At 30.8% G+C, this 22,973-nt stretch overlaps 1 protein-coding gene and 1 pseudogene across 1 annotated transcript; one reads left to right on the top strand and one right to left on the bottom strand.

Moving 5' to 3' along the window:
• Positions 1-2,078: 2,078 nt before the first annotated feature.
• LOC146886078 (uncharacterized) lies at positions 2,079-6,166 on the top strand (annotated as a pseudogene).
• Positions 6,167-12,641: 6,475 nt separating this feature from the next.
• On the bottom strand, positions 12,642-20,291 carry LOC114183478 (protein NRT1/ PTR FAMILY 5.6-like). The gene is made up of 4 exons (XM_028070506.2): positions 20,014-20,291; positions 14,655-14,872; positions 13,992-14,539; positions 12,642-13,696 (listed from the first exon to the last, which is right to left on the bottom strand). The coding sequence occupies exons 1-4, from the start codon at positions 20,150-20,152 to the stop codon at positions 12,823-12,825; spliced, it is 1,779 nt and encodes a 592-aa protein (XP_027926307.1). The 5' UTR covers positions 20,153-20,291; the 3' UTR covers positions 12,642-12,822.
• Positions 20,292-22,973: the final 2,682 nt, after the last annotated feature.

The raw sequence follows: 22,973 nt of genomic DNA, 5'->3' as shown, positions 1-22,973 counted from the left end.
AATAATAGTAACAGTAATATAAAGAAATGAATGAAAAGTGATAAGATGACGCACGTGAGAAGGGAAGAAACAGAGCGGTGAATGAAAGAAAGGGTTTTGCCGTTCTCAACACTCATCCCCTTCTGCATCACAGCCCTTAAATGCCTCTATTCACCAAAATGGACTCCTGTTTCATCTCTTTTTCTTTAAATTATTTTTTAATTGAGGGTATGTAGATGATTAAACAATAAAAAAATGCTTTCTAACCGCAAAACCCACATCCTGCTTATATTTCTTTTTTGGCAGTGGTATTTTTACACTGCCAACTTTCTTTTTAACACTTAAAAAATCTATTATTTTATGATAATATTTTATTTTTATTTATTTTTATAACGTTAATATAATCTTTTATTATTAAATCTGGTGTCAATGGAAGTAAAAATTAAAAACGGTGTCAAAATTATAAAAATAATACCATATTTTATACCGAACTGTTATTATAAAAATGGAAATAATATTGTATAACTATTTTTTTTTCTTTTATGATAAGTTCTATTTATTACTATCAGATATTTCTTCTTCTTCTTCTTTAACAGATGGGTAGGTATGTAGATGATCCTAATTTTATGTTTTGTCCTAATTTCACTAATAGAAAAAAAAAAAAAGTGTCTCTTGGTTCTACTAGTATGTAGTCATTATACAAGTGGACGGGTAAAAATAACACTTGTATTTGTTTCCTTCCTAAATTTTGAGTCCAGGTCAATATAGCTAATTCTCTCCCAAAAAAAGAGTTAAATATTAAACAGTTTTGCATGTATTTGAATATTTTTCGATACGGGATGTGGATTAAGCTTCTTTACAATAAAGCTTAATACTTCTACCATGATTATTATATATCCTATTATTTCGTAGTGGATCTATGGTTTTGAAATTAAAGTCGATGAAAGTGACTGGAGACATTTTCCTTTGGTGTTATCAGCATAATGTTCGCCGACTGCAATACTTGTAAACTATCATGCTCCGACACTTTTCATAAATAGCGTGTCCCGATACATATAGGATATCGACACTCGTACGATACTTATAAGACATATTATATCCAATTTGAAAGATATCTTTTTATCTTTGACATGATTTTGACGATTAAAATAAGGAACAAATATTACATTATCACTACTTTTTGCATATTAGATATTAGATAAATAGATTAAATTCATTTTTGTGTTAGTTGACAATTTCAAACTTAACATATATATACACGCCGTATCTCATGTCCTATATTTTTCAATTTAATCATATTTTTATGTCCGTATCCATATCGTATCCATTTCCGTAACTGGGCAACATAACTTGGAGATGTCTTCTCGTAACTAAGATTAAGGGTTTTGCACTCAAAAAGTCTCTTATGATTCACGAATAAAAGATTTTTTTAATATGAAAGCAATTATTAATAATTTATTAACTATGTTTTTTTACCCATTTGAGAACGTCCTGGAAATATTTGTAGGTTAGGGAAAATAAATGTTAAAAAATATAGAATCTTTTGATATCTTGATTTCAACAAGCAATTATTTTTTTAATCTACATTAACGAAGGTAAGTTCCCCACACATGTATTATTATTTTTTTTCAATCGGGTGCATTTTTTCCTATTTTCCGATTCTTAATTTTTAATTTTTGTGAATATGAATATCTCAGAATAATACTGATATGAAAGACATTAATAATTCTGCTATCACGATCAACGAATTCTCACAGTCAAGCGGCAACTCCTCAAACTAATTTTGTTTTTTCTGTTGCTTTTCTTTTCTCCTTTATAAAGGAGTCTTTGTCCTATGTGTAAACACAAATATCAATCTTCTCTATCAGACTAATAATATGAGTTCCTTTTCACACGTTATCTTTCTCTCTCACCATCAATATCACTTTGTCACTACATGGAAAGCATTATACTGCAAGATCAACAGCTCATGCACGATACCTAATATGGTATCAGAGCTCTTCAACTGAAGAGCTCTGTTGCGCCTGATACTCTGTTTTTCTTTTCCTTCTTCTTTCTTTCTTTCCTTCTTTCTTTTTCTTTCTTTTCTCAATCTTGACATGGCTATAGAAAGCAATACATCGTCATCTAACATTTCATTTCCTTCTTCATCTAACGTTTCTTTGTCTAGTGATAGTGACAGTTTCTTGTATTTGCATCCTAGTGAAAACCCTGCAACAGCCCTTGTCTCCCCCGTGTTGGATTCAACCAATTATCACTCATGGTGTAAATCCATGATTACAACCTTGAGCGCGAAAAACAAAGCTCAATTTGTGGATGGTTTGGTTGAAGAACATACAAAGACTGATCCTTCACACAATGCTTGGAAGAGCTGCAATAACATGGTAGTCTCGTGGATTATCCACTCAATTTCACCACATATCCGCCAGAGTATTCTATGGATGGATAGAGCTCAAGACATCTGGAATGACTTACGATCCAGATTCTTTCAAGGAGATTTATTAAGAATCTTTGAGTTGCAAATGGAGACAACTTCTCTTAAACAAGGGGATAGCACGGTAAATGAATTCTTCACCAAGTTGCGAGTCTCGTGGGATGAATTGGAAAGCTTTCGACCAGATCTTGCATGTAGCTGTGAGGTTAAGTGTTCTTGTCAGGTATCTTTAATAATTTCTCAAAGAAAGACTGAGGACAGAGCAATGCAATTTTTTAGAGGATTAAATGAACAATATGCTAACATAAAGTCGCATGTCCTCTTGATGGGTCATATCCCTCCTATATTTATAATATTTTCATACGTTGTTCAACAAGAAAGACAATTCGTTGGACACAATTTCTTTAATCATTCTAAATCTAATGTTATAGTTGCTATAAATATTGTTAATTGTTCTTACTGTGGAAATTCGGGGCATACTGACAATGTTTGTTTTAAAAAGAATGGCTTTCCTAGCAAGAATAGTGGGAATAGAAAAGTGTGCATTTATTGTGGCAAGAATGGTCATACAGTGGAAATTTGCTACAAGAAGCATGGGTTTCCTCTGGACATAAAATGTATAATGGGAAGAGCAAGGGTTCTGAAGCCAAGGATGATGGCACTGATAAAGAAATGCGTCTAACTCAAAAGCAATATCAAGCCCTCATGGCTCTGATAAATCAGAATGTTGATCATGTTGAATCTCAAGTTAGTCAAATTAGCATTATCTCTTCGGATGCTAACAAACAAGGTAATGTTGTTTCAAGTATTAATTCTTTTCAATCTCATAATGTTATTACATGGATACTGGATTCGAGAGCCATCGATCATGTCACCATGTCTTTTAAAAATATCTCTTCCTATGAAAAGATTAATAATATTATGGTTAAACATCCTAATGGTTTTAAAACTAAAGCCACTCATAAGGGATCTGTACAAATTTGTGATGAAATTATCTTGACAGATGCCTTATATATTCCTAATTTCAAATATAATCACCTTTCTATTTCTAAGCTTATTTTGCATTCAGACATCCAAGTTGTTTTCTCTAACAATGGTTGTTTCATCCAGAATCAGAAAACAGGCAGGAGGATTGGTTCAATTAACCAACATGCTGGTCTATACGTTTTCACCATTCCTGATCGTTTTGTGAACTATATTAATTTGTGGCACAATAGGCTTGGACATGTTTCTGATAAAAGATTAGAGCTTTTAAAACAAAATTATTCTTGTATTCATCTTAGAAAAGACCATTGTAAAGCCTGTTATATGGCCAAACAGAAGAAACTGTCTTTTCCTAATAGTGATTCTCATGCTCTTAAGATTTTTGATATTATTCATGTTGATATATGGGGACCCTCTCCTGTTTCTTCTTTGCATGGTCGTAGATATTTCCTTACTGTTGTAGACGATTGTTAAGACTTTGGCAAGTGTACCAAGTCGCGCAAGTAGTAACCGGTAAGACCGAGATATCGTTTTTCAAGAGACTCGTGTATACTAAATAATTGTGTAATTAGTGACTACTTTAAACTAAAGAATGAATCCATATTTTGAGTTTCATGTACGAAATTAAATTTTGCATAAATAATTAAAATTGAACTTTGGAAGTTAAAGGCACTTAGTGAATGGAAAAGATTAGAAATGATATGAATTGGTATTGTCGGGGTTAGAATTCACCAACTATGCTCTCATGCAACTACAATTTGACATCCTCTACATTAATATGCTAATGCCAACCCACAATTTTACTCAAACCCTAATTCCTTAATGGATTGAGCCTAAATTTTCTTATTAAGAGTCAATTCCTTGAACTCTTAATAAGCAACTTTACTTTATGCACTAGGGTTTAAGGCAACCAATGGGTCAAGCCCCATTCCTAGGTAGAAGCTCCATTGAGTTTTCTTGTTCCAAATCAAGGTTTCAAAAGATATTTCCACACCCAATGAACCCAAAATCATGCAATGGATGGCTAAATCAATGCAAGCATTAAGTGAAAAAAAAACAAAAGACTAGCATTCAATGAAAGAGGCATTTATATCTTCAAAGCATTGCAATTACATAAGAGTGCGGTGGCTACATCTAACCCCAACAAAAATGGGTTTAGCTCTCCATTGTCATGGAGAGCTCAAGCTTACAAATGGAAGAAATAGAAGAGAAAGAGATACAAAGAGGATGATGGAGCTGTTCCTACAAGCCCTAGCACACCTCCAAGTTCTCCAAAATGAGTTTTCTTGCGCCTCCCACTGCCAAAGATGGTTTCCCCTCAAGAATCCAGAAGAAATAGGTTAAATTTTGCCACATCCGCACAGGTGCCGCTCAACGTCGTCCCCGCACCGCTCAGCGTCCAAAAAATTCGAGCCAATCAGCGCTCAGCCTTGAATTCTGGCATTGAGCGCTGGAAATGCGAGAGGAATGAGGCTCAACCTTGATTTCTGGCGCTCAGCCTTGAATTCTTCTATATTCATATCTTCAATTTCGGCTTTTTTCTTCTTTCTTCTCTGGTTGACAACTTCTTTGACTTGAGATAAAAGCTTCCTATCATTAAATTGGACACAAAAATGGAGATTAGTGGTATAATTAGATCTATGTAACCCATATTGTATTTATTCACAAAACCAAAGTAAAAGTGAGGATTAAGTGGGTTAAAAACTCAAAAGGAGTTGATTTTGTTAGCAAAAGATAGCCAAGATAATGGTAAAAGTCTACATTATCAACAATCATAGTAGATTTACACGGGTTTACATCATGCAAAACAAGTCTGAAACTAGAAAACACCTTCTCAGTTTTATCAACTATGTTGAAACTCATTTTGATGTTAAAGTTAAAACCATTAGAAGTGATAATGGTCGTGAGTTCACCATGACAGATTATTTTAACTCAAAAGGTATAGTCCACCAAACTACTTGTAATGAAACCCCTAAGCAAAATGGGATTGCTGAGAGAAAACATTAGCATCTTTTGAATGTTACTAGAGCTTTATTCTCAAATGAATTCTGGACTTATGCCCTCATGCACGCAAATTTTTTGATTAATCATATGCCTATGCCTTTTCTTCAAAATACTTCTCCATACGAAAAGCTTTATAATATAACTTATGATTTTAACCAATTAAAGGTTTTTGGATGCTTATGCTATAGTAGTACCCTTTCTCCTAATAGGACCAAATTTGACCATCGTGCTAGAGTTAGCATTTTTCTTGGCTTTCCTTGCAATATTAAAGGGTATGTTGTGTATGATATTAAAAATCATGATGTTAAGATATCTCGAAATGTAATTTTCTATGAAGATATCTTTCCTAGTCAAGATTTTGATAATGATGAATTCATTTCTCACAATGATAATACTGTTTCTGATGCTCCTTTTGATAGTCAATCTAATAATGATCATAATAATGTCATTGCTACCCCTCCTGACAATCAGTATGAGAACCAAACTGATATTAATCCTCCTAGAAGATCCAATAGAGTTAAACAAGCCCCCACCTACCTAAAAGACTATGAAGTTAATTTGACACCTACTTCGTCCAAAAGAAATATCAAGTACCGTATCGAATCCTTCATTTCTTTTTCTAGATTATCTCCCTCTTTCAAACAGGTTGTTCTCACCATTGACAGTAGCAATGAGCCAAAGACTTACAAAGAAGCAACCTCTAACAGTAACTGGCAGAAAGCCATGCAAGAAGAAATCTCTGCACTAGAGCACAATAATACGTAGACCATCACTACTTGGTTGCAAATGGGTTTTTAAACTCAAACATAGAGATGATGGTACAATAGAAAGACATAAAGCACGTATTGTAGCAAAGGGGTACACTCAATTGGAAGGTATGGACTATCTTGACACTTTTGCTCCTATTGCAAAGCTCACCACTGTAAGGTTTATTTTATTTGTTGCTGTTATGAAAAATTGGCAATTAAAACAACTAGATGTAAATAATGCCTTCTTGCATGGTGATTTAAATGAAGTCCTATATATGCAATTACCTCTGGGAAAGAAAATTAAAGGAGAAAATCAAGTTTGCTTGTTGAATAAATCTTTATACGGATTAAAACAAGCTAGCCGACAATGGTATGTCAAGCTCTTTTCCTTTCTCCTCATGCATGATTTTAAACAGACCTCAGCTGATCATTCATTATTTGTCAAGCATGTTCATAATAAAATTACCATTTTGCTTGTCTATGTTGATGATATTATATTAACTGGAAATGATATAGATGCCATTCATGATACTACTACAATGCTTGATAATGCCTTTAAAATAAAGAATAATGGGGACTTAACCTACTTTCTTGGATTTGAGGTTGCTAGAAATAGTAAAGGTATTCATTTATCTCAAAGGAAATACACTTTGGATCTGTTAGATGAAACGAGTATGCTTGAATAATCTCCTATCAGTACACCTATGAACTTTTCTACAAAATTAACCATAGAGGGAGAACAACTTGAAAATCCAACCCATTATAGAAAGCTTATAAGTAAATTAATTTATCTAACAAATACTAGACCCGATATTACATATGCGGTTAACACTTTGAGTCAGTATATTTTAGCACCCACTAAAGCACATTAACAAGCAGCTTCTCGTATTCTTTGTTATCTCAAATGTACTGCTGGACAAGGCCTATTTCTTTCTGCTAACAGTGATTTCAAGCTCAAAGCTTACAGTGACTCGGACTAGGCTGCTTGCAGTGATTTCTATCACATGTTATATCATCTATCTAGGAGATTCTTCCATCTGCTAGAGATCCAAGAAGCAGTCCACTATTTCCAAAAGCTCATATGAGGCTGAGTATAGAGCTCTTGCTCAAACTGTCTGTGAAATCTAGTGGTTGACCAATCTCATGAAGGATCTGTCCATCTCTCATCTTCAACCTATTGTCATCTATTGTGACAATCTTTCAGCAATCAAAATAGCCTCTAATCAAGTTCTCCATGAACGTACTAAACATATAAAAATTGATTGTCACACTATCAGAGATAAAATTCAATAGGGTATCGTCAAACTTCTCCCCATTCAAACCCACATGCAACTCGCTAACATTCTAACCAAAGCTTTACCTCCTGCTACTTTCTCCACTTTATGTTCCAAGCTGGGCACTCAATATTTACTGCCAGCTTGCGGGGGGGGGGGGGGGTCTCTGAATAATACTGATATGAAAGACATTAATAATTCTACTATCACGATCAACAACAAATCCTTATAGTCAAGCGACAACTCCTCAAACTAATTTTGTTTTTTCTGTTGCTTTTCTTTTCTCCTTTATAAAGGAGTCTTTGTCCTATGTGTAAACACATGTATCAATCTTCTCTGTAAGACTAATAATGAGTTCTTTTTCACACGTTATCTTTCTCTCTCACCATCAATATCACTTTGTCACTACGTGAAAAGCATTATATTGCAAGATCACCAGCTCATGCACAATACCTAATATATGAATCAATTGATTATTATTGATGAGTACAACTATTGGACATTCTACAGAACAAAAATTCATAATGATTATAGTTATTTGTTAGAAAATTAACCACTGTAACATGAGATAGTTCTAGTTTAATTTCCTTTTTAGTTGAGTTTTTTTAGCCTTTTCTGTTTATGTGATTTACATTGTCACGTTAGATACAAAACAATGACTTTGGACCATTGCTTCCTACATTCATGTTTTCTTGCTGCACCCCAATAGGCATGCTGAAATGATCGTTTTACTCTTAATGAAAAAAATTAAAAAGAAAAACACCTAAAATATCTCCCACTTCATTCTTTTTCTTTTTCTTTTGTACCACCGGTGCACCCTTTCTTTTTTATTGACCTCCGTCGTTTTGTGAGAAACTTTCAAGAAACATTATTCGGTTTTTTTCCTTGCTAGGAAGTGAGTTGCATCTCCGAACCGATTGAAGAGGTTTGTGTTCAAAATTTCTTCCAATTTGATGTTAGTTATGGTGGTTCAAAAATGGGTGTTTTAGAATTCAGAATTTTTTAAGTTTTTCAAATATATCAAGGATTCTGGAATCTGAAATATATTTACTTTTTGAAAATTATTTTAAATTATGCCATTCAGAATATATTTAAGAAAATAATACATTACAAATTGTGTAATGTGATTCTAAATCTGAAAATACATCATGGATTGTACTTGCTTAATTTGTAATACAATATTTTTTTCGAATGTATTTTGCAAGAAAAAAAATAGATTTTTATTTGGTAAAAAGATAGTTATGAAATAATATTATTTTATTGATATAATTGTTTTATAATATGCAAAAAGCTAAGACAAACATTAGAAGAATGAGAATGGTATGAAGGATGCAAGTGAAGATGGAGTTCATATGCAAGATGAATTCTCTAGAGGACCTACTGATTGTTCTTTGTTTAGCTTTACAATTTTTTGTTTGTATGAAATTACTCATACACCATTTACGTGTTAAAAAAATGTCATAATGAACAAACAACTTCAAAGCATTTTATATATTTGTCTATTGCATTTGAATCAACACAATCTACAACAAATCCTTAAGCATCCATATCAATGTTCTAAGCCTCCACATAATCTATTAATATTTTTCATTTTGCTTTAACATTCTTATTAATATGTGAAATTTCATTGCATTTATTAAAATAAGGTCTCTGAAAATAACAACGACTCGAGGAAATACATTCAAATAAAAAAATAACTCTAAGTCTTTCAAGAGTTCAAATGAAGTTATTTTCTCATTTAGTTTCAATAACATAAAAGCAACAAGAAAGTTAATCATGTGGACATCACACCAATAGTATCAAGCAAAGGTAACATATGTTTATTAGTATTTCCATCAATAATACAATGTTGAAAACATTTAGAAATTTCAGTGAATCGGGGTTCGTCCCAAAAAAATCCATTGTGAAGACTCATTAAACCTACTCTAGTGAATATAAAGCAAAGGTAACATATGTTTATTAGTATTTCCATCAATAATACAATGTTGAAAACATTTAGAAATTTTAGTGAATTGGGGTTCGTCTCGAAAAAATCCATTGTGAAGACTCATTAAACCTACTTTAATGAATATAATTATCACATTTCCAACAACAACATTAATTATTGCATTTTAGTTCTAGATCCTCTTTGTGATCTCTTGTATACATATAAAACGTTGTATACTTGCTTGATTATTATCATATTTTCCTCATTGTTCTCTTTTAAATTAAGTAATATGTTTGCCAACTTCACTAGACTCTTGGCCATGTCAATAAATATGGAATGCTCATTTGGTTTCAATTTGTTTGCATAGGGATGACCAACTAATCTATCATCAAAATTTGTTGTTATGATTGCCACATAATACCTGCAAAACCCAATCTTATCCATTGCAAACATGTTTATCTCATAATATAAAGGGACAATCACATTTTCTTGTGTTAGTTATAGTGACCTCCAAATCTTGTTTGTCTTTCATGTACTTACCACTCATTTCACAACCTAACAACACATATGTTTTCCTTCCTTATTATCCATTTTCATGTTAGACCTAAAAATGACTATTACAAAGCCAATTCCAAAGGTCATACTACGCACCGACTAAAATAACTTATCTTGCGTCACAAATATATACACAAATACATTATAACATAAATATATGTCATATCTTGAATCTTTTAACGCAAATGAATTAAAGTTTACTTACCTCATCAATTGTAAAAGGCACAAGACAATCTCCTCCAGCCAATTTATCTTTATTTTTCACATACATCATTATATTAAACTCTTCCATGTCTGAGAACTTTTCTACCTCATCAAATATTTTGGTCCAATATTCCATCTCTCTAAAGTGATTTGCATGTGAAAGAATCAAAGAAATTTGCATTTCAAATTATACAATCCAAAATTTACATTCTGGATTGTACAATCTAAAATATAACATTAACATTTCAAATTTTAAAATATTAATTTTACATTTCAGATTGTACAATTCATAATACAAAACAAAAATATCACTTCATCATTCTAGATTGTGTAATTTAGAAGATTTATAGATTGCACAATTCATAACTTAAATTAAAAAAAAAACAAGAAACAACTTACCCACAACAAAGAATTTGGATTTTCTGCTGTATTTTTCTATATTGTTCTTCTGATGTGCTTTCAAAATATATTAATGATCACTTATTTTAAAGTTTTAAAATATATTAAAAAAAATTAGAACACCAACATAATATATAATAACACAAAAAAATCCAATAGAGAATTTAAACTTCACACCGAATACATAACCACCTTCTACCATCATTAATAACCACCACTCAATACCACTAGCCACCACCAAAACCCAAACCACGCCTTTGCTCTAAACCAAATTCAATAATATGAAACACACTCCTTTTTCTATTTATCTCATTAAGGGTGTAACTTATATTTCATAGAATATGGAGGTGTACTAAGAAAACATGAAGGTGCAAGTAGCAACAACCAACACTTTTTGTTTATGAAACTTTTGATACATGGCTGAATCAAGTGAAGATGTACATGATTTTTGTTTTTAAAGAAACCAAAACTTCTTTCGGCTAACAGTGATGTTGGGCTTTGAGCCCACAATACGTTAGGATTAGTTATTATTGTGACTAAAACATTTTATTTGTAGGTAGTTTCTTAATTTTGTTCTTGCACATTTAGATTTTTTTTTCATTTATTTTTTTTGAATTGTACAATTTAGAAGCTTTTTTTTGACTTTCGTATTGTGCAATATGAAAGTCAAACATGACATGCAATTTGAAAGTTTTTTTTCTTAGAAAGAGAAAGTTTCGGATTATATAGGACAATTATATTTTGACTACTAAATTTTGATAACTTTTTCTTACAATATGATGTGTCATCTTCTAAGTAGTTTTTGATTATTGAGAATGAAAAAAAAATAGAAAACCACTTAGAAAATGTCACCTAAGGTGATAAGAAAAAATTATCAAAATTTAGTAGTCAAAAAATGATTTTCCAGATTATATAATAGGGAAGTGAAAAACGTCTTCCAAATTGTGTAATCTTTAAATGACTTTTGGATTTTGAATCCCTAAATAATTTTTTTCAAAGAAATATTTTTTAGATTGTATAATTTGAAAAGGGTAAAATGAAAAAAAAATTATAAGAGTGCAAGAAGAAAGTTATGGAGGTGGAGGAAGAATTTACCTTATTTGTAATAGCTTAATATATTTAATTTGGAGGAGGTATTAGATAACTGTGGTATTCGATATTTATTTTGATTAGTTTTTTTCAAACAATAATTATAGAGGTTTAATTGTATAAACTTTATTTACTCTTATCTGTTTTTCTTTTTCTTCATTTTAGGCCTTAATAAAAAAAGCATAATAAAACCCACGGCGGTGGTCAATGGCAGCGTTTTATTTATTGATGGAGGTATAAATAGCAACTGAGGAGAGTGGAAATAGCGATACCCAATTTCGTTATAAATGAATTGCTGGTCCAACCCAAAAGATGTGTTAAACTAGTGATAGGTCACTTTAACTAGCCCAAATTAGAAGCTCTGCCTACAACTTCAGCTCAATTCATTGATGTGACAGTTTCAGTTTCCGTTAATTTTAACTTGGATTGGAAAGAGATAGAAAATTCTTGTTGAAAATCTAAGATACCATTCCCATTTTTCAGTCTCTTCTTTCGTAAGAAAACCAACCATTTGAAGACTTTTTCTTTTCTTTTTATTTTTGGGTGTAGTGATATAAGTTCAATATTTGATAAACTTAACATTATTCCATAAAATAAATTTCAACTCCAATTTAATATCATAAAATTAATTTTGTAATGTGAAATTTACGTCTATTTATTACGTATTATAGTTTAGTTACATTTATAGTTAAGGTGAAATCTTGAACTATTAGAGATATAATTTTATCCTTTAACTTAAAGAAAAAGAAAGAGTGAAGTTTGAGTGGCATGCCTGTTACAAAATTGGAAAATGATATTTTAACCCACATTTTTTGATCCACTTTTAATTCATCATTCTCATCATTCTTAAATTATTTATTTTAATTTTTTGTAATGATATAATGTGATGATCTAAGGATGATGAAAGTGATAGATTAAAAGTGAATAAAAAAAGTGGATTAAAGTATCATTATCGTACCAAATTAACCTAAATTAACCTAAGAGTACCAAATTAACCTAAATTAACCCAAGAGTACCAAATTAACCTAAGATGTAAGACTGAGTTTCAGAAATCATGCGAAAATGCACTGTTCACGAAGTTACATCAGCATTTACAGGGTCTTGACATCAAAGGATGGAAGAGTAACATAGAACAGTAAGAAGCAGAAATATAAGCTGCAAAGAGATGTGACAATATATTTGTTGTAGATTACAACATTCTTAGTAATTAAACCTAAAATAACCCTAAACCTTGGTTTCCACACTCTCGTAATCACTTTTGTCTTCATAGCAATCAGCCACAGCTACCTTTTGCACCCTTTTGTAGGAATATCGACTTGCAAGAAACGCAAACAAGAACAAGTTAAGTGTGCTCATGGCTGCCAATACCCAATAGAATTTGTCCAATCGACTACTATTCAAATCCTTCCCAAACCAACTCTTCCCATTCTTCTCTGTCATGTGGTCAACCACTGTTATAAGCACGCTACTTAGGAAACTTGCTGCACCAATTACACTAAGGTAAAATGCTATGCCTAGGCTTCTCATTGAGTCAGGAACTTGGTCATAAAAGTACTCTTGCAAACCCACAAGAGTAAATCCATCTCCAAAACCAATGATCAGAAACTGTGGTGCCAACCAGAAGATACTCATTGTCAATGAACCCTTCAAGGGATCCCTCTCAACAGCTTCCAGCCTCTTTCTCTCCACCAATGCTGCTACTATCATTGTACCAATGCAGAAGAGCATTCCAAAACCGATCCTCTGAAGAATGTTGATTCCTCTCTCATTTTGTGTCACTCTTCGTAACACCGGCACAAGAATCTTGTCATATATCGCCACAGAAACTACCATTCCCAACGCAGAAACTGTGAAGATTGAAGCCGGAGGAATCTCAAACCCGTTACCTATCTTTCTGTTCAATGTGGTTCCTTGTTTCACGAAGAATGTAGCAGTTTGTGCCACACATATGCCGAATGGTATGGTAGATACCCAAATGGGAATCATGTTGATAATAAGCTTCACTTCTTCGACCTTTGTTACCGTTGCCAGATTCCATGGACTCTGCTTCTCTCCGAAACTACCATCATTCACAAGAATCGCTGCCTTGTCAAGAAATCTGAAATCAAATTATATCAATAACGAATCATGTGTTAACATAAAATAAATTAGCGTACAGGATAAAATGGGACAAAACATAACATATCAGGTCTGTTCTATGTTGCAGAACAAATCATATTAATTAGAACATTCTTATGTTACACTATTGTTATGCATAATATGATCATTGATTTTGTAGTTACTTATCAGTTGACTATTTGACTGTGCATCAAAATTGATCACTGTATCATAGTGTCAAGAAAGTGACATATTTTGGCTGCATTCAGGAGAACAGAACAAGTCACGATACTTACTTCAGTTTGTTAGTGTGACACAGAAATCTTTTGTTGTTGCCAATAGATTTTGGAACCTCGTACAATTGAGCAGGATCGGAAGGGTGTGGAAGCTTTCTTTTGGAAAAGGAAGCAACAAGAACCTGCAACATTGGAGTCAAGGGACTCCCAGTAGGTACCCTATAACGATAAAATGGCCTTCCTAATATGAAGACGATCAGTGAAAAAACCATGATCACCGTGAAGATAATATCAGCAGCTCCCCAGTTTATGTTGTCTTGTATGTAAACAATGAGGGTAACTCCCAGAATAAGTCCAGTGCATAGTGCACAGTTCCACCAATTGAAAAAGGACATTTTTTGCCTCCTTTCTTCATCATGATCCTCATCAAATTGGTCAGCTCCAAAGCTCTCCAATGAGGGTTTGTGCCCTCCAGTACCAAAAGATACCAAGTAAATGGCCAGGAAGAAAACCACTTCATGAATTCTCCTTGGTTTTGTGCATAGGTCTGTGTCATCACATGGCTTTAAGCTTGGGAGGAACCAAGACAATGTAAGGAGAATCAAACCCTGTATTTCATTTATTTTTATCCATAAGAACAAGAGTCTATAGTTAGAACATACATACACAGAAAATAATGTAGTCTGTAACAGTAAGTTGTAATTGAATATTGAATGAGCTTACCATGAGATAGAAAATGCTTGATGCCAGAACAGTGTTGTAACGACCCATGTATGAATCAGCTATGAATCCACCAAACAGTGGCATCAAAGTTGTGACACCAGACCAGTAGTTCACATTTTTTGCTGCTGTTTTGAGGTCTTGATGCATAACCTTTGTGAGGTAAAGGACCAAACTAGTGGCTATTCCAAAGAAGCTCAACCTCTCACTGGTCTCAATTGCTGAAAACAAGGTTCCAATCAAAATCGTATGGTAGGTTAATGCCACTTCATGAACATAAACAACTTGTTTCAAAATCGGATCATAACTGTTTTTATTAACACATGCTAATGTTTATGTTCCAGGTACTCTAATTGGGAAGATCTAAAGGGATTTAGTAATAGATTAGTTTTGGAAAGTAGTTAGTACATTATCATAAGTCTTAGTAAGGAATTTGAATAGCTAATATAAAATCTTAGATGCTAATCTCATGATCACTATTGAACCTAAGAGAAACACGAGCCTCATATTTCCTATGAGTTCCCCTTTAAGCAAGAACAAGGAAAAGTGAATCTGTTGTGTAAATGGTAAATGGAAGAAATTTGTCAGCTTCTTGTAATTTAATATCGTATGTTCAATCAGTAACATTACCATTTTTTATACCCAAAATTGATAGTGATTTTAGTTACACGCTTGATTCTTGTGTGTATGGAAGATATTATTGAAAAGATCACAAAGGTGGATCAATCAACTCTTTGACAGAGAACAAACTACTTGAGCCACTAATTCCTAATTGTACTTGGAAAACGTCAATTGGACACCAAATCTGACAGGTACTATTCCATTCTTTGTATTTTGTCGGCACGCAAAGAGAATCATGGGTTTAGTCAAAGTCTTACATAGGAAAATTCAAGACAAAAAGAAAAAAAATACTCCACTAGTGGCAATATTTGGAGTTGAAGGGTCCCACAGCGCATTTGCTTGCTATAGTATTATGCAAACTATGTTAGGTTTTACATGGAAGGGGTTTCACTAGCCCAACCACATAAGGCATTGACACCACTCTCAATCCAAAACCTTAAGATAATGGATTTATGGGTCTTTATTCTTATATAGTGCTCTACTTTCTCATTTCTGATCAATGTGGGACTTAGACTCACACTTGAATTCCTAACAAACTATACAAACTAGTGTCAGATGTTCTTCTGATAAATATGACAAAACGAAAAAAAAGTTCATAGTAGTGATGCGAAAATGCCCAAGATTTTTATGGTTACAATTAATACATCAACCATATTTTGTCATACTTTATAGTATATATGTTAAAGATCACGACCAGCGCATATCAAACCTAGACCTTAGGTTGAGATAGGCCTTACTCTATTTGGAGTTGGCAGAATGAGTGTTTTTTTGTAAATGAGGAATTAGAAAGAAAAAGATTTAAAAAACAAGCAACCCTACAAGAAAGCTACCATACACTTTCAGAACCAATATTCTCCAAGGTAGCTAATTATTGGAACCCACCAAAAACAATTTGGATATACTGTTGTTATTACTAAAATAAAGTTAATGTTATTAATAATAAATAAATAAAGGCTTAAAGCTTTGAATAATGGAGCTATATCTGAGTTACTATAAAGGAAAGGAGGTTTAGTGGTTGGTTCTAACCCATTGTATGTCTCCTCCTGATTCAGATGGTGTACTATGCAACCACTGAGAATTAAGGGAGGTTTTAAATTGCAAGAAGAAAAAAAAACAACTTCCCTTATTAATAAAAAAAAATCCGTTTTTGCTAAACTTTATAAAAGAAAAGGAACACAAAAAGGTCCCACAAAATATAAAAAACTCTATTAGTATAAGGTTATTCTGAGTTACTTGCATCTATATAGGTTTCTTGTATTATGTTTACTAATCTACCTTAAAAAGTACCATTTGTCCAAAAAAAAAAACCAGCATCTATTTTAGAACACGTGCTTGTGCTTTAGGAGGGAGTTCATGCATATGGTGTTAGAAATTAAATTTTAAGTCTCACTCAATTTTATAAAACCAGTTTTTAAGATGATGTTTAAACACATTTATATATTATGAAATCACTTTATTTTTAGTTGATATGAGATCTCCAACACATTCTAATACTGAGACATATACATATTGAATATGAGACTAAACATTAAATGAGTGGTCCGATAGTGAGTGAAACAATATACCAAAAAACAACAATTTTTTATAGGATAGGCTCTAACTCATACCATGTTAAGAAATAAACTTTAAACCTAACTAAACCTTACAAAATCAGCTTATAAAATGATATTTACATCCACTTATATGTTATGAAATTGTCTTATCTCTAGTTAATATGAAATCTCCAACCTATAGGCAAGAGACAAATTAAAAGGAAAAGCTACTCTTATATCAAATAAGAGGAACACATTTAATTCATTATATTTAATTAATACAAATTGATATATACTTTGAGAACTAGCATAACCTTTTTAATTGATATATAACTTTAATTCCTCTTGTTATCTAAACCATTTTATATTGCTGATTTGATATTCTCATTTTCATATAATAAACACAAACATGCATTAAGTATATGAATATATACTTAATTTATGCAATAATAATAACAATTTATGAAATATAAATGTCTTCTAGAACTAAGTATGAGTGGCAGTTTGTACTCCATGTGAAATTTGAAAAGTAGTGGAAGGTGAGGGTTCTGAACAGTTTGGTTATTCTGAAGTGAAATCCTGAAAATATAATAGTTTGTGGCATAGGATATAAGGTCGGCCACGCCATACACTATGTAAGTTTCTGCTCATGCAATGGTCCATGTACAATAATCACGTACACTTTCAACCTTTAAATACCATTGACAATTGATTTGAATCAGGGTCAGCATCTTATAAAGAAGAACCACTACTAAATAGCAACATTCTTAGTGACAGAAACCATTAGGGTTTATGTGGTTGATATCGTTTATCGTCATAATTTCATGGTCTTTGGATAACATATATCTATCAGTGGATAGTGGCATGTGGGTCTGGGAATCCACCGATTTTCATGGTCGTACTGTTTTTGACCTAACTATAAACAACAAGGGAAATTCACCATAACACTTCCTTTTTCTGCTGCTTCTCTTTTTTGGTTATGGTCAATAATTTTACGCCTCCACATTTTCATGTAATCACTACCTTCATAACTCATCACAGAATCATTATGCAAATGGCTTGGTTTTATGTATCTATTTTTACTAAATTCATCTCCTTACTAAGTAAGAATTGAAGCCTATATATAAGTGCTTGTTATTTCAAAGTGACGTGCATATATGCGGGTTTGAGAACCTTATCCACCATCTATATAGTCTTCTGTTATCGAGTTGGATTTGATTTGACTATCGTGATGGAATAAACGTTTCAGAAACTCCTTTGATGCATTCTACTTATATCAGTGATAATAAGAAAAGTTATCCTCTTGGGATGATATGTGTGTACGCATGTTATAGTTAGATGAGACAAATCTTATTTATGAGATTATTTGCTCCTTTGCAGGGAATGTATTTTGTGATAATGATACATATATGCATGTGTGGGCAATTAGTGCATCACATGTTTGGAATATTCTTTTGAAAATTATCCAGAGATTATTAGACTCAACAACTTGAATACATATGTATAAAGGTTGTTAGTAATCCAAGTATGAATTTAAGTCTCACATTGACTAGAAATGAGAAAGTTGAGTATCATATAAAGATCAAGATCCATAAATCTATTGGATTTAGATTTTGAATTGAGAGTGGTGTCAATGTTTTATGTGATTAGACTCAGGTCTCATTGGTGTTATATCTCTCCAATGAAACCCAGATCTATAGACCTAACAAGTAGTATAACAAAATCAACATATGAATCTATTATTATATTTTGTTTTTGTAGTCTACAAAAGACTTACAACTGTTTTTGTAATTTTTTTTTAATAATATTGTAAAGTTTCAAAGAAAAACTTAAGAGAATGTTACTTTTCACACTAATTTTTTTTTATATATCTATTTGACATTACCTCTCATTATTTTTTAGTTTTAGTTTTTTCTTTTAGAAATACAAAAATTAATTTTTATTAAGACTATTTTATTTTTATATAAGTTATCTCTCATTTTTTAATTTTTTTAAATAGTTGAAACTCTATTATTATTATTATGGGTGTAAAAAAAACCCATATAACTGAGCACAAAATGAAAAACTATTTAACTGAATAAGGAAATTATTTAACAACTATGTCAGGTAAATTCTTCATTCAGATGCGACATGAGAGAAGCCACGCATACAAACACCTTCCATAACTTTTTGTGCGTGATTATGAAACACAGTATTCTAAGGTATTGTTCAATCTTTGAGTTGTAACCTACACGTAATTTATATATAAAGCTTATGAGAGTTATTTTTAGTATCCTAAAACATGTTTTTGACCATTTAATAATCCATATTTTTTAACATATCTTCTAGTTGAAAGACAACCTTGTAAACTATTTAGAAATCATATAATATATAAGTAATTATAAACTATTGTAATTTTTATAAGAAATATTAAAATATATCAGTACTGTAACCAGGTCAAATAGAATTAATGAATTATTGCAAAAAGTGATTTAAAGTTGTTTCTTAAGGATGTCCCTCATATTTCATCGCAAGTTAATGATAAATGGATTCGGAGTCTCCCTTTTAAAACTTTTTTCCTTTTAAGTAGTCTTTTTACTATTCTCATTTACCAAGAAGATAACGTTCGTGCAGACACTAATGAAAAGTTTATACTTTAACCACTAATATAAATAGATTATTCATAAGTTAAATGAAGTTATTATGTCTAAATTACGTGTTTGTGATCATTTAAAAAAAAAAAAATTAGGTTAGGTTTGGTCAAGTTTTAAGTTTTCTGGATTTTCCTTTTCCTGAATATTGATTTTGTTCCCTCTTATATTTCTAGTATGATTTTCTGAGTTATTTATATACTTTCAGCCTATGGCAATAGAATGAACTAATAAAGTAACAACTCAGTGTAAATGTCTCTGTTCTATACTGATATTTAAAAACTAAGGGTTAGTATAACATAAACTATATGAAAAGTCTAATTAAAACAATATTATATATTACCAAAATTTTTATATATAATTTGTGGAACTTTTTCTGCAAAGTTTTAATAAGAAATGAATCTGCTGCAATTTTTGTGTGCATTTTATAATGTTTGAGGGAATATTCAAAGTTGGAGGAAGAAGGAGGTTTCCTGAGACTTAAACGAAAAGGTGCATAAAGAAAAACAGAAAGAAGAGTGTGGAAAGTGGAATAGCAAGCATTGAAAGCAATAATTTAGCAGAAAATGAAATCCTTACCAATAATGAAGAAAGCAGCTTTCCAAGAACCAGTTGAAGCTCGAAGAGGAACCTTTCCTTTGTGATCCACTGAAGAATCATTAACCCATTTCTTCTCATCACCCTCTTCACTCTTCACTTCAACATTATCATTCATCATCTTCCACTGTTACTGCAACTACGATACTACACTTCTATTTCTACACTTCCTTGCTAGTGTCTTTTCTATTACACTCACCACCTCTTTTTATAGAAGAGGATTTGCTTCTTCTTCTTTTTTTTCCTTTTCTTTTTCTCTTTCTTCGAAACTTATTCCTGTTTCTTTTCTGTTGTTGACATAATAAAGATATCTTAATAGACTTAACAATTGATTTTTGTTTTGTTTTCATACTAATAATTGTTTGCACTATACATATATGACATAAAATCACTTCTAATTTTTTCCTTTAAAAAACAGAGCTTTTAGTTTATACCTCTCACGTCATTTCAAAATATTAACACCTTTATGATTTATTGTGAAAAGGCCTCTATTTAAATTTAAATTATGGTACCAAATAAAGAAACATATATGCCATTTTCATCATTCATAGAACCCGTACATTTTGGATTTAATGAGGTGCATTTAGACGTACCCGTATTTTGTTAAATCTCTGTTCAATAAAAATAATGTTTGTTCTCGAAGAACTTATGCTGTTATCAACCAATGATTTAATGAGTTTAATGGTTATTTATTATCCACATAAACTTTATTTAGATAATAAATTAGTTAGATATTTTGGTTGGCTTGTTTTTTAAATGATTATTGTCAGAAAACAATATTATACTAGTTTGTAATTCGATCTATATTTTTTAGTGCATAGTTGTTTTTAATTTAATAAATTAAATTCATGAAAATAGTTTATGGCTTTTCTATATTCCTTTCAACTAACCTATAATGACAAATTTCATAATAAAACTTATAACAAAATTAAAAAAAATTGAATTTGTAGAAAGTAATAGATACAAAATCAAATAATTTTAACTTCATACTTGAATTAACATGCAATGTGGTTTGTGATATGTCAAAATTCTTGGCAAAATACAGAAGTTAAGTTATTAAAGTAATTGGTGAAGGCCTGAAAAATTAAATATGGTAACATCATTGTAGTAAAGAACAATGTTAAAATGCCATTATCTTTCATAGGCCCACACTTCAATGCATTTTCATATATAGTGCTTCAAAATTATATCTCAACCTTTCATTAAAAAACAATCATAAAAAACATTGGATCTCAACCTTTCATTAAAATAAAATCATGAAAAAAAATTACATCTCAACCTTTCTTACAAAAATTACATCTCAATATCGTTCACAACAATTCTACAATGTATGTCTATTTTGTTAGGCCTAGCAACATTATTTATGTGAAGATGTAGACATTTTACATCGAGTTTTTGTTAGGTAATAGACCTACTTCGTGATCAATATGTAATACCTAATTAATTATCAATTTTAAAGGAGGAACCAAAATAAAACACTCAACAGATGTTTGAAATAATTCTAGAAGTATATAAAAATGAACTACGCTAAGAAAAAATAGTTTGTTATTAAAGGAAATGTCAAAAATGATATAAAATTTGAACTATAAAACAAATTAAATAAATTTTAAGATTAATTATGAAAAATTTAATTAAGTGTTATTGATAATGTAATATAACCTTGCAGCTAATTGAGCACACTTGACTAAAATGTTGTGTATAAAACTATAATATAATTTAGTTCTGTTTTAGATGCTTAATTTAAGGTTTAGACTTTAATTTAAAAAATTAAGAGTTAATAATGAATATACAACATTAAATTAAGAAATTTTTATAATTTTTTTTTATTCAATGAAAAATATTTGTAATACTTACCGACTATTTTAAGCTGTTCTTTATTATAATGTGTTTAGTATACCATGTTTTTTTATTCTATTTGATAACTGTCATATTATAGCTTGATTTGGGGCCTTATCATAAAAGAATTGCTTTGTGTCCTAGAATAAAATGGCATGGACTTGTGATTTAATGTATTTTTAGATTTATGGGGTTCTTCGGCAAATTATTTGCTTCATAAATAATTAATATGCCAAAAACACTGGTCTAATATTCAAAGCTATAACTAGATAACCCAATTTTTGAACTCTAAACCAACACTAGTTTTGCTTCTTTTGTAAGCAAGTAATATTTTTTTTTCTTCAACTTTAGAAATTTATTATTATGACATTAATGAATCCTTTTGGTATTAAAGTGGTGTTTGAACTCAGGATTAAGATTGGTCAAAAATGTCTTTTTTTGGTGGAAAATGTATAAAAAAGAGTAAAATTAAAATTTATTTTATGAATTTAAAAGAAATACTTTTTATATTGTAAATAATTTTTAATTTTCAATTTTCTATAACTATTATAGTATTTGATTAGAAACTAAGAATAACTATCAAGAAATTAGTTATAAATTAGTCTCTAATTTAAAGATTAATTTGAAATCGATAATATTAAGTAACTAAAATTTTAATAGCATATATTTTTAATTTTAAATCTAATTCACAAACTAATTATAATTTTTTATTTATAATAAATATTATTTTAAATATTAATAATTTTTAATTTGTAAATAATATTTAAATTTGTGAATATGAACTAATTATTTTAGTATCTAAATGATTTTTTGTTATATATAAAGTATATATGAGTATTTCATATATATGGATATACATATATACATATATATATATATATATATATATATATATATATATAAAATTTTTTTATTTATAAGAATTTTACTTAATTAATAAAGTCATAATTTATTAACTCAAACTACTTCTACTCTTAGACAAATTATAAGCCAGACTATTATAAAAAAATTATTATAAGAAGTTTAAGTTTAATATATTTTAAAGTGTAAGACAACAAACCTAAATATAGATAATTTTATCACAATTATATAAGAATTGTGAGCGA

The sequence above is a fragment of the Vigna unguiculata genome, chromosome 5 (genome assembly GCF_037176805.1).
Source record: "Vigna unguiculata cultivar grain cowpea cultivar isolate G323 ecotype 2 chromosome 5, ASM3717680v1, whole genome shotgun sequence".
Taxonomy (NCBI): domain Eukaryota; kingdom Viridiplantae; phylum Streptophyta; class Magnoliopsida; order Fabales; family Fabaceae; genus Vigna; species Vigna unguiculata.
This window is presented reverse-complemented; position numbering and strand designations above follow the sequence as displayed.